Here is a 13246-nt window from a genome sequence, read left to right as displayed (position 1 = left end):
ATGTCCGTCAACAGAGTCCACAAAACAAAACAGAAAAACACAGACACAGACAAACAAAGGGCCCTTTAGACAAGCTTTCCAATGCGAATCGTTGGAACAAAAACTGACAAAACCGAAAGTGCGGACGACGGCCTCACGCCGATCGGTGGGAGCGACCCACCTCGTCCCAGAGGTTTGAGGGGAATACTCGTCCCTCCTGAAGGAGGATCAGGACGTCTCCTGATTCCTCCCGCCCGTGGTCCTCCGGTGCGTCCACCTAGACCGCTTCGGGCACTACCAGAGATTCAGAAATGAGCTCACACAAAAAAGAGACAAGGAACAGACAGACACCTACCGTGGCCAGTCAGACTCTCCGGATCGGGGGTCCCTTGAGGTTCTTGGGGATCCTGGACGAGCCCCCAAATGTTATGCCCAGATTTCGTGATTCCCAAAGACCACGAGGGAGCCGAGTCCGATGCAAAAGCAAAGAGCCTTTTAATCGAGCTAGCTCGAGCTCAGTCCCACACACACACACCGGTGCAGCGGCGAGGTGGAGAGAGAGAGAGAGTCAGCCCCCAAACGCGCTGATTTATAGGGGGCCTGGGAGAGGTAGGAGGGGTGAGGTAGTGTGGTCTCTGCTGATTGGTCGGGATCAGGTTGCACATGGGGCAGGGTGCGGCTTACCTTCCCCTTGCATTTCTATTGGCTAATCCAAAAGTGTGGGTTGGGCTCTTGAAGAGGTTCTAGGGCAGGAACCTGACTCCACGAGGTGGAGGACATAGAACAAAAGGAACATGGAGTCTCCCCGCCCTTTCACTCACAGCTTCCACTGGCAGTTCATATTCCTTGCCATGTGGCTTCTTCCATCCTTAAGGCAGCAGCGGCATGTTGAATCCTCACACTTGGGATCCCTCTGACTTCCTACATAATATGCTACCAGCAGGGGAAAAAAAACTCTGCTTTTAAAGAACTCCTGTAATTATATTAGACCCATAGAATGACCTCCCTTATGATTAACTCAAAAGCAACTGGTTTGGCATCTTAATTAAATCTGCAAGATTCCTTTGCCATTCAGTGCAACATAATCACAGACACAACACCAAGGAAGCAGAGATCAGGAGTCATCTTAGATTTCTGCCTCCAACACCCGTTCTAAATCCTTAAAATGCTGTTAGTTTCCCAGTATTCTGTGTAGCTAAAATACAGCCATGTGATAGGATATACCAATCAAAGGAACATTTGTTAGACTTCCACAAAAGCTAGTGAAGGAAAAGAGGAGTACCATCTCTGGGGATGCCTCCCCCTCTGTTCCATCCTCCATTCCAAATTACTGCTCTATTCGCTGGACTTTGGAAAGCAGCAGAGAGGTGGTGTTACTTGGTGGACTTGCAGTGCTAAATGACGCTGGCCATAGTGGCTGCCATAATCTCCCATGTGGATTGGGTCTTCCAAGGGCTTACTCTGGAGTGAGCATATGAATCTTGAGGACCTACAGCCTCCCTCTTTGGGCTTCTAGAATACTAAGATCCTGACAGAAGGAACAAAACCTACTCTAGAGGAAGCTAGCATCATCTCATTTCTCAAGTATTTCCAAAAACAAATTCGCAAATGGAAGGTTCAGAAAAAATAAATCTGAAACCCAGCATCATGATACAGAAAAAACTGACACTCATAGGGATTCTAGATATTTAAATCATTGGAGACAATAAAATAATGATAATAGCTATGTTCATGGAGATAAAGCCAAACTTTAAAATGCAATACAGAACTAACAACTTTAAGAAGTGACAAAGGAAAAACAACAGCAGCTAGAAATTGTGGAACTGGGTTTTTACATAGGATTAGATTGTTAAAAGAAATATTGGTGAACTGTAAGAGAGGCTAGAAGGAACCTACATGGATGCATGGAGAGAAGAGACATGTAGAATGCAAGGATATATAACTGGACTCCAGAGGAGAGAGGAGAGGGCACTTAGCAAGGACTGCACCTTTATAACCCTGTTCTGACCACCCATATGGTGTAAACTGCCCCCAGAAAGACCAAGTGGCCCGAGGTGAGAGGACTCCCTACAATTCCTGTAGAGGGTGGTGAAGGCTGTCATCTTGATAGCACTTCCAGCAGCTAAAGGAATAATTCCATCTGGGCAGGACATCACAACATCCACTACATGTAGCTATGTCAATACTACATCGAATCGTCTTTATTTATTTTTGTTTTTAATTTAATAAATCTTTATTGTTCAGATTATTACAATTGTTCCTCTTTTTTCCCCCCATAGCTGCCCTCCACCTGGTTCCCACCCCACCCTCTGCCCTTACCTCCCCCTCACTGTCCTCATCCATAGGTGTATGATTTTTGTCCAGTCTCTTCCCACACCCCTTTCCCCCCGAGAATTGTCAGTCCACTCCCTTTCTGTGCCCCTGATTCTATTATATTCACCAGTTTATTCTGTTCCTCAGATTTTTTATTCACTTGATTGGTAGATTCACTTGTTGATAGATATGTATTTGTTGTTCATCATTTTTTACCTTTTTCTTATTCCTTTTCTTAAAGAATACCTTTCAGCCAAAACCGGTTTGGCTCAGTGGATAGAGCGTCGGCCTGCAGACTCAAGGGTCCCAGGTTCGATTCCGGTCAAGGGCATGTACCTTGGTTGCGGGCACATCCCCAGTAGGGGGCGTGCAAGAGGCAGCTGATCGATGTTTCTCTCTCGTCGATGTTTCTAACTCTTTATCCCTCTCCCTTCCTCTCTTCCTCTCTGTAAAAAATCAATAAAAAAAAAAAGAAAAAAAAAAAAGAATACCTTTCAGCATTTTATATAATACTAGTTTGGTGGTGATGAACTCCTTTAGCTTTTTCTTATCTGTGAAGCTCTTTATCTAACCTTCAATTCTGAATGATAGCTTTGCTGGGTAGAGTAATCTTGGTTGTAGGTTCTTGCTATTCATCACTTTGAATATTTCTTGCCACTCTCGTCTGGCCCTCATAGTTTCTGTTGAGAAATCAGCTGACAATTGTATGGGTGCTCCCTTGTAGGTAATTAACTGTTTTTCTCTTGCTGCTTTTAATATTCTCTCTTTGTCTTTGCTCTTGGCATTTTAATTATGATGTGTCTTGGTGTGGTCCTCTTTGGATTCCTTTTGTTTTGGGTTCTGTGTGCTTTCTGGACTTGTAAGTCTATTTCTTTCACCAGGTGGGGGAAGTTTTCGGTCATTTTTTCAAATAGGTTTTCAGTATCTTGCTCTCTCTCTTCTTCTGGCACCCCCATAATTCGGATGTTGGTACGCTTGAGGTTGTCCCAGAGGCTCCTTACACTATCTTCAAATTTTTGGATCCTTTTTTCTTTTTGCTTTTCTGGTTGAGTGTTTTTTGCTTCTTTGTATTTCAAATCTTTGACTAGATTCTTGCGGTCCTCTAGTCTGCTGTTAGGTCTCTGTATAATATTTTTATTTCAGTCAGTGTATGTTTAATTTCTAGTTGGTCCTTTTTCATATCCTTGAGGGTCTCACTAAATTTATCAGCCTTTTCTAGGAAATTCTTGAAAAACCTTATAACCGTGGTTTTGAACTCCATATCCGGTCATTTGCTTTCCTCCATTTCTTTCATTTGTGATCTGTTTCTTTGTCTCTGCATTTTAGCTGCTTCCCTGAGTTGGTAGAGTGGCTTTGTGTGGTAGATGTCCTATATGGCCCAGTGGCTCAGCCTCCCTAGTTACCTGAGGTAGACACTCTTGGTGCACCCCTTTGTGGACTGTATGCACAGCCTTGTTGTAGTTAAGTCTTGATTGTTGTTGGTATTACTGGGAGGAATTGACCTCCAGGCCAATTGGCTGTGAGGATCAGCTGTGTCTATGCTGGGAGAACTTCTGTGCTGGAGACACCTTTATGAGACAAGACTTGCAAAATTGCAAAAGCCTCTGTGCTCAGCTTGGATGGGGCAGAGTCTCAGGGCGGAGCAGACAGCCTTGGCTTCCCGTCAGCCCTGCCCTATGAGGCCCCTGGGTCTCAGTGTCCCTCAGTAATCGCTGCAAGCACCTCTGAGAGAAAGCCGCCCTCGAGTTTCGCCCGCTGCCAGACAGTCCAGTTTCTCACCGAATGAGTCTGGGTTCCCAGAGTCTCACCCAGAACTGGCGTTCAGCGCAGTCAGGGGCTTTCGTCTCCCTCCCGCTTCAGAAAGCTGGATGCACACTCAGTAGTCAGTCCTCTCCGCGCTCGCACGCCTCCGGACCTCTGCCTCCTGCAGCTCCTCAAAGTCTCAGTGTGCTTTTCTCTTTCCTTCTAGTTGTAGAATTTCCACTCAGTCAGCTTTCCTGTGGTTCTGGATGGTGTCTGTTTTGTCTTTTAGTTGTAGTTTTGAAATTGTTGTGCGAGCCAGCAGTTTAGTTGTTTACCTATGCCGCCATCTTGGTTTCTCCTCAAATCATCTTTAAGATAACCGTTATGGCTAGGGATAGTGAGTCTACATGATGAAAGTTCCATTTAAGCCGAAACCGGTTTGGCTCAGTGGATAGAGTGTCGGCCTGTGGACTCAAGGGTCCCAGGTTCGATTCCGGTCAAGGGCATGTACCGTGAATGCGGGCACATCCCCAGTGGGAGGTGTGCAGGAGGCAGCTGATCGATGTTTCTATCTCATCGATGTTTCTGGCTCTCTGTCCCTCTCCCTTCCTCTCTGTAAAATATCAATAAAATATATTTTTTAAAAAAAAGTTCCAGTCGAAGCCGGTTTGGCTCAGTGGATAGAGCGTTGGCCTGCGGACTGGGGGGTCCCGGGTTCGATTCCGGTTGGGGGCGTATGCCTTGGTTGCGGGCGCATTCCCAGTGGGGGGTGTGCAGGAGGCGGCTGGTCGATGTTTCTCTCTCATCCATGTTTCTGGCTCTCTGTCCCTCTCCCTTCCTCTCTGTAAAATATCAATAAAATATGTTTAAAAAAAAAAAAGTTCCATTTAACCAGAAGGATATAACAATTCTAAATATATATTATCCCAATCACATTATCTCAATATATATGAAGCAAAAATTGGCAGAAATAGAAGAAATCTAAAATCATAGCATGAGACTTTAACATACCTTTCTCACTTTACAGGAAAAAAAAAGATATAACAGTGCAGAAGTAGATAAAAATCAAGTAGATACGAATGACTATAAAATAATAGGCATAATAAATAGGACTTTGCAGCAATTTCAGCAACATTTATTTCAGGCACACAGAATATTTACATTTTCTGAGTGATAAAACAAGTTTTACCAAATTTTTAAATTTAATTGAAGGATTGGAGTTAGGACAGAGTGAGTCCTCTGATAACATAATTAGGTTAGAAATCAATAACAAAAGTAAAATTAAGAAATATTCATTTATTTGGAATAAATGAAAAACTATAAAACTCCTAGAAGAAAATATAGGGGGAAATCGAGGTGATCTTGGGTTTGGAGATGATTTTTTAAATACCACACTAAAAGCATAATCAATGAAAGAAAACTTGGTAAGTTGAACTTCATTAAAAGACAAAAAAAATGACAATCCAGGGTATGAAGAAAACTAGCAAAACATCTGATAAAGGATTGGCATGTAAAACATACCAAGAACTCTTAAAATGCAACAATTAGAAAACAACCCAACTTAAAAATGGGCAAAGTTCTGGAAAACTCCCACATATCTACCTATGGAAAATAAGCATCTGAAAAGATACTTAAGATCATACAACATTAAGAAATTGCACATTAAAATGAGATTATCATGATGCACCAATTAGAATGGCTAAAATCCATAACCTTGACAATACCAAATACTGCTGAGAAGGTGGAGCAACAGGAACTCACATTCACTGCTGGTGGGTGTGCAAAGGCCACTGGGATGAGTTTGACAGTTTCTTATTAAACTAAACCATATGCAGCAGTCACAATCCTTGGTATCGACTCAAATGAGTTTAAAACTATGTCCACACAAAAATCTGCACACGAATGTTTATAGCAGTTTCATTCATAACGACCAAAGCTTGGATATTTAAACCACTTGACAATTCAACAACTTAGATAAAAATGGGCCAATTCATTGAAAACCATAAACTGCCAAAAGTCTAGTCCTGTAACTAAATACATTGAATTCTTAAAAATTAATAAATTGAATTCTTAATTTTAAAACTTCTGAAAAAGAAATATCCAGGTGCACATGGTTTCACTGAAGTCTTCCAAACATTTAAATAATTATCAACAATTCTATACAATCTCTTCCAGAAACTATGGACTGGTATCCCTCATGCACAGAGAAGCAAAAATCCTAATATATAAAAACCCAGGGTCCATAACATCCAAAATGATCGAAGGCTCGACTGACCAGAAGTCAGTGCTGGGTTGCCATGGTGACCCAGCACTGACTGCTGCCGCTGTGGGTGCCCCAACCCAGCACTGACTGCTGAGGGGGCTGTAGATCAGGCCCAAAGAGAGGCCTGGAGAGAGAAGCAGGGTCTGATCCGTAGCCTTCATGGCAGCTGTTGATCAGCCCTTGCCTCTTTTTTTCGCTCTGGGCCTGGCCAGCAGCCGTGTCTCACTTTCTCTCGGGCCTCCACTGGGGCTGCTGATCAGCCCCGCCTCCCTGATCAGGCCCGTTGATAAGCCCAGAGATGCTGACTGGCATAGAAACCGGCCAATCACAAACAAATCTGGGTGAAGTGCGAGGAGCCAAAGGCTGCCTAGGAGGCGGAGCTTTTGATGCTGACTGGCATAGAAACCAACAAATCGGAACCTAATCTGGGTGAACTGCAAAGGCAGAACCTAAGGTGGGGGCTGAGGAAGGGTTTTAAGGGCAACAGCTGTTCGGTGTAAGGTGTAAGAAAGCGGTTCAATTTTGTAATGATCGGTTTGGCAGTATAGTGCATATGGCTGGTTATCAGTCCAGCTATAGGGATTATGTATTTTTGTCTGCCAAGAGCATCTCCTCCTGCTGAAAAAGTCCCCCCACCCCCATTTAAGCAATCCTATCCTATATAATCTATCTATACTACTAAAAGGGTAATATACTAATTAGACTGGGTCGACCGGCCATCATCCGGACATCCGACTTCCTTCCAGACAAAGCCATGGTGGTGGGGGCCAAGGCAGAGGACGTTAGGGGCAATCAGGCCGGCAAGCGGGGGGGCATTGGGGGCAAGATCAGGCCTGTAGGGGAGGGCTGTTGGGGGCGAGATCAGGCCGGTAGAGGAGGGCAGTTAGGGGCGATCAGGCCAGCAGGTGAGAGCAGTTAGGGGCAAGATCAGGTCGGCAGGGGAGGGCAGTTGGGGGCAAGATCAGGCCCGCAAGGGAGGGCAGTTAGGGGTGATCAGGCAGGCAGAGGCAGTTGCGAGCAAGATCAGGCTGGCAAGAGAGGGCAGTTAGGGGTGATCAGGCAGGCAAGCAGAGGGGTTAAGGGCAATCAGGCAGGTAGAGGCAGTTAGGGGCAATCAGGCAGGCAGGCAGGTGAGTGGTTAGAAGCCAGCAGTCCCAGATTGCAAGAGGGATGTCCGACCGCCAGTTTAGGCCTGGAGTCCCCGATTGGAGAGGGTGCAGGCTAGGCTGAGCAACCCCCCCCTCCCGTGCACGAATTTAGTGCACCGGACCACTAGTCTTAAAATATTACACATCGCAACCAAGTGGGGTTTATTCTAGGAATGTAGGACTGGTTCAATATTTGAAAATCAATCAATGCAATCCACCAAGAAGAAAAAACAAAGCAAAACCATGGTTATATCAGTTGATGTAAAAATATTTAGAAAAAGTTGAAATAGTTGGGAAAACTCTCATCAAACTAGGGCTAGAAATCATCGATATTTTACTGACCTTCAGTTGTAGAAAAAATCATGGTTTTATATGCCATTTCTTACTTTTTCATTATGAATGTATATTTGTCAAGTTAGGAGGATAGGACATATTTCATCCAAGACTTGTGGTATGTTGGCTTTCATTTATATTCTTATTCCAGAACCTACAAAAATGCTTCTTTGCCTTCAAATCAAAAGTTGTTTTCCAGTAACAATGGAAAAGAACCAAGTAATTTAACAAGAGAAATAGCTGTTAAAAGAGAATGGGGTGGCCTAGCCAGTTTGGCTCAGGGGATAGAGCATCGGCCTGCAGACTGAAGGGTCCCAGGTTCGATTTCGAGCAGGGGTACATGCCGGGGTTGTGGGCTCTAACTCCAGTAGGGGGCGTGTGGGAGGCAGCCGGTCAATGATTCTGGCTCATCATTGATGTTTCCATCACTCCCTCTCCCTTCCTCTCTCTGAAATCAATAAAAATATATTTAAAAAAGAGAATGGGGTGAATGGAAGCATTAAAATACCTAAAAGGTATATACCTGAAAAGCCTAGAAAAAAGAGAAATCACCAAGGAATCACTGTCATCAAATGAAAGCTTTGCTAACTCGAGTTTTATTCCCCAAGTTGCCTTCATTATGTGAAGGTAAATCATATATTCTGCAAGGACTCCAAAATATGTCACTGTCTTCTTGAAAAAAAAAATTACTTGAAAATTCACAGTGGGCCATGAAGACATGAATCAAAATTAAGAACTAGGAAAAAGGTAATCACAATTTAAAACAGCTCCCCTAGCTCACTCAGCAGGACTGATGGGATTCTCTGCAAAGTTCCACCTCAGCTGTCTTCCTTGGCTCCCATGCATTCTTTACCCACATCAAGAAATGCTGTCTCAGGCCCTATTCTTTACCTCCCAATTGCCATGCAGCCACTTGCCATCCGTTACCTGACACTCATGCTATTCTCTTCTGGCACCTAACACTGGCTGACCTCTTTGCATCATACCAACCAAGCGAAGAGTGGCACATTTTGCCACTTTTAGTGTCAATGAATTTAATAATTTTCTGCATCTCTAAAATTCATCAACAATCCTCCTCCCTAGTCAGACATATCCCTAAAGCCCCAATTACTTAACATGAGGTGGAAAATCAAAACACAAAGGAAGACAGCAAATAAGCATGTGAAATATACTCATCACTGATCATGATAAGAAATACAAAATAAACCACAATGAGCTATGGTTCCACATCCACTAAATGCTAAAATAACCAAAGCAACAACAAATTACAACTAAAAATACCAGTACCTGGCAAAGATTTGAGACACTGGGACCATCACACATTGCTGGTGGGTGTGTAAAATGGTACACCCACTTTGGAAATCGGTTTGCACTTTCCTTTAAACACACCATATGACACAATAATCTTAATCAGGCATTTACTGAAGAGAAATAAAATATATCCATACACAGACTTGCATACACATGTTCATAGAAGTTTTATTTATAACAGCAAAAAACAGAAAAAAACTCAAAGGTCCATCAACAAGTGAGTTTATAAACAAACTGGTATAACCATACAATGCAAACTATTAATAAAAAAGAAGCTAACTACTGATACATGCAACATAAATAATCTCTAAACCATTGTTTAGGGAAAGAAGCCAAACACAAAAGACTACATATAATTCCATTTGAAATTCTGGAAAAGGTAAAAACATTAGTGACCAAAGCAGATCAATGGTTGCCAATGGAAAGTGGGGGGCAGGAGATTGATAAAGGAGAACAAGGGAAATATTTTTAAAAAAATCCTCACCCAAGGATATGTTTTTTAAATTGATCTTAGAGAGGGTAGAGAGAAACATCGATATAAGAGAGAAATATCAATCTGCTGTCTCCTGCATGCACCCTTACCAGAAATCAAACCTGCCACCTTCGGTGTATGGGACGATGCTACAACCAGCTTGAGCCACCTGGACAGGGCAACAAAGTAAATTTTTAGGTGATGGGAATGTTTTATATCAAGCTTCTGGTGGTAGCAAATACATGATTTCATACATTTGACAAAATCCACAGATTTATACACTTAAGTTGGCTAATTTTATTATATATAAAATAATACCTTAAAGCTTAAAAAAGATGTAAATATATAAAAATGGGTAAAATGCTTGTTTAATTTCTAAAGTCTACAATGATATTGTTTTAAAATCAGAATAAAAATGTCATTTAAAAACAATGTATTATAAAATATGATTATACTACATAATCACAATTACTTAAAAATAAATATACACAAACTCAGAGCTAAAAAGTGGAAGGAAAAGTGCCATTTACTTTGGGTGAGAGGGTATTAAATTCCTTCAAAAGGAATTTGTAACTTAGGGTGGACTTTGTTTTAAAAATGCAGTAAGAGAAAATCATTTGTAATTATCCGTATAAATCAGCAATTATCAAGCAGTATGCAGCAAGAATTTTAAAAGCATGCATTACCTGATGATTTAGTCAGGGGCACTGACTTCATTTCCCTTAAGACTGTCAAAATGACAATAGCCAACACAATAGCTGTCCAGTGTGAATAAATCAAAATCTGTTTTTTTGTGTTTTTTTTTGTCGAATCGGCAAAAAATGTACTTTTTGGTGAGCTGCAGAATTTTAATAATGTTTATGTGTGCCATGAGATGAAAATGGTTGAAAACTGCTGGTATGTAGAGCTTTTGTCCTAGTTAATGAATTAGGAAGGTGTCACATGGACCCACTTTTTAAAGACATTTTTAATGATTATTCAGTGATTGGTTTACACCTTGTTATTTTGTAAGTTTCTGTTTCAGGGTTATTTGTTCAAGAGTTATCCTCGGTATCACTCAGAACAGTGAGGCAAATACATTTTCATCTTAATTTAATGCCTTGTTCTTTAAAACTACCAAGGAAATAGTTCTGGGACCTGGAATACATTTTCAATTCAGTAACACCCTATTTTGTAAACAAAAGAAAGAGAGCAAAAATAGCACCTTCAATTAGAATTTCATCCTGACCAGCTGTAGAAAAGACATAAATTGGGGGTGGGAACTGCTTAATTTCGAGTAGCTGATCTATTAAAACAATTCAGAAACATTTTTTTCTATTTATATGGAGACCAAATATTGGTTCGCAAACATGGAAACCAACTAACTAGTAATCTTGTTTTACAGATTTTAAAAAATGCTTTCTGTCAAGACCATTTTGGCCAACTGTGTATAGTAAAAGCAAAAAGTCATTCTTTAGAACAGGACCTAATGGTCACCTTGAGTTTAGGGGCAAAACTAAGGTGCTACAATCTTGTGACATGACTCAATATAAGAACAGTGACAAACAGGTCACTTTTGGGAGACTAGCCAAGAGAATGACTTAGGACACATGGGATATTCAAAACCTTGGAAGGCAATGGTAGGTTGACACCCACTCCCAGAAACGGAGCAGTCCCCGAACCAATGCTGTTAACAGATCATCATGGCATTATCGGGAAATCCCAGGCATTGTAAGATAATCTTCCTTTGGTTTCTTTGTATTTACTGGAAGGCACAGTAAGATTTGTAGCTTTTATTTAGAGTACAGTAGGAGATTCTTGATGTTTCTATTTGTAGTATGTCCAGTACCACCACTTTCATACCTTTTATCAGACATATGGGTCAAACGATTAAATCACAAAACAAATGGTAAAAACAACGCTCAGCTAACAATGCTTGATGATGAATAGTTTGTGTTTCAATGAAAGATTTATTGCATCCAGGAGTAGGGAAGGCGGTTTGGATAATTCAGCGGCTCACTAGCGTTACAAGGACTGATTTTCACCCCTGTCCCGCTGAGCCAACCTTGTGACCATAAAATGACTGCAGCAGTTCTCATTCAGCCAAGGAGAGCAGAACTTCCTGCGCCAAGTCTGTAAGTGGGGGAAATCTTTCTCCTACGCCCCTGGCAGATCTGTTTTCGCTGGCCAGGGTAGTCATGCCTTCTCAGTTACTTAAAAGGGGAATAAGACCATGAAGGGTCCAACATCCTTGGGCACAAGGCTGCACAGAGAGGGAATGCTTGAACAAGCAAGTAAGAGGGAGGGATAGGATGGCTGTGGGATAATAACCAGTATTTCTCACAACTGGATAGGGCTAAAAACATACAGTACATGTCACACTAACGTCCACTGGCTGAGAGGGTAAACTAGCACTCAGAGTATGAAAAAAAGTGTAATATAATGGACTATGATAAAAATATATTTCAGGGACAAATACTACCTAAGATTTAGTAAGCATACTCTACATGCCAGACACTAGTCTATGTACTTTATGGGCATTAACATATTCAAACTTCACAACGTAACCTGTATTTTACAGATAAGGAAACAGAAGCGAAGTGACAGCTGAAATTTTAACTTAGGGTCAGACTCCACACCCATGCTCTCAATTGCTACCTTATGCTGCACAAGGTGATGTAAAAGAGGAATGAATATATTCTAAAAAGATTTTAAAAAATCAAATAAACCAAGGGAGAGGTAGAAACCAAGCCAAAAGGGTAGCAGAGATTTACACATTGTACATTTTATTAAATACTGGGTTTTATTGGAACAAATGAACTTCTGATAGAAGTTTCATTTAAAAAATGTGGCTGTGTTCAAATTCCTACCTGACACTGCCTTTTAGGTAAGCATTCTATTTTTACCAGTTCTATACTCAGTCATTATGGGCAGAAAAAAATTTTTTTTTCATAACAGAGAGGACTTTCTCAAGTGGTACAACACTATTTATAAGAGGAATAATCCCAAAGTGTATGACCACACAGAGTATATGATCAGAGAACACATTGTTTTTATGGAATATTTATAATAGCTACAGATAACATTGCGAACTCATGCACAGCAAGTCTTTACTATCTACTGAAGGTTTCTACCTTACACATGAAAATTATTCATGTCCCAGGGTTTGGCATTTAGCCAAGCAATTAAACTATGATGGAAGATGGCTATCAAATTGGCTTTTCCGACCACCACAGAAAAGGTGTCAGCTGCAACATCCATCCTGGAGTCGTGGCGGAAAGTTCCTGGGAATTGCTTTTTCCTGTGTTTTGATCAGGTCTGTAATAGCTGAGAGCACGGCACAGTCTCTGGATTTAGTGTCCTTCCAATCGACAGGATGGGGGCTTTCGATCTTCTCTTGCAGAAGGGTATCTAGTTCCTTTCTTAATTCCTAAGGTTGGAAAAATTACACAAGTTCAACAAAAGCAGATGTACAATAAAACAATGTAACAAATAAAAATGACTAGCTGAGACAGGAACTTCATAAGCTGTTATACAAAAGACTTAAATATTTAGTAAGCAACTGAAGTTCAGTATAAAAATTTAAGCTTCCATCTCACTTAGACATTTACAATGGTTGGTCAGTAACTACCTCAAAAAACAATGAATCAATTTCTCACACTATCTGTTCTGCTGAAATATATCAAGAAATGTTCACAAAACATA

At 41.3% G+C, this 13246-nt stretch overlaps 1 protein-coding gene across 1 annotated transcript in view; it reads right to left on the bottom strand.

Moving 5' to 3' along the window:
* Positions 1–9235: 9235 nt before the first annotated feature.
* The window catches only part of DHX36 (DEAH-box helicase 36), a 48589-nt gene continuing 44578 nt past the window's right edge, over positions 9236–13246 (bottom strand). The window contains exon 25 of the mRNA XM_080652140.1: positions 9236–12971. Coding sequence (XP_080508266.1) covers positions 12786–12971 — 186 coding nt within the window. The 3' untranslated portion in view covers positions 9236–12785. The remainder of the gene's footprint in view (positions 12972–13246) is intronic.

Source organism: Plecotus auritus (genome assembly GCF_963455305.1).
Source record: "Plecotus auritus genome assembly, chromosome: 2".
In the NCBI taxonomy this organism is placed as follows: Eukaryota; Metazoa; Chordata; class Mammalia; order Chiroptera; family Vespertilionidae; genus Plecotus; species Plecotus auritus.
This window is presented reverse-complemented; position numbering and strand designations above follow the sequence as displayed.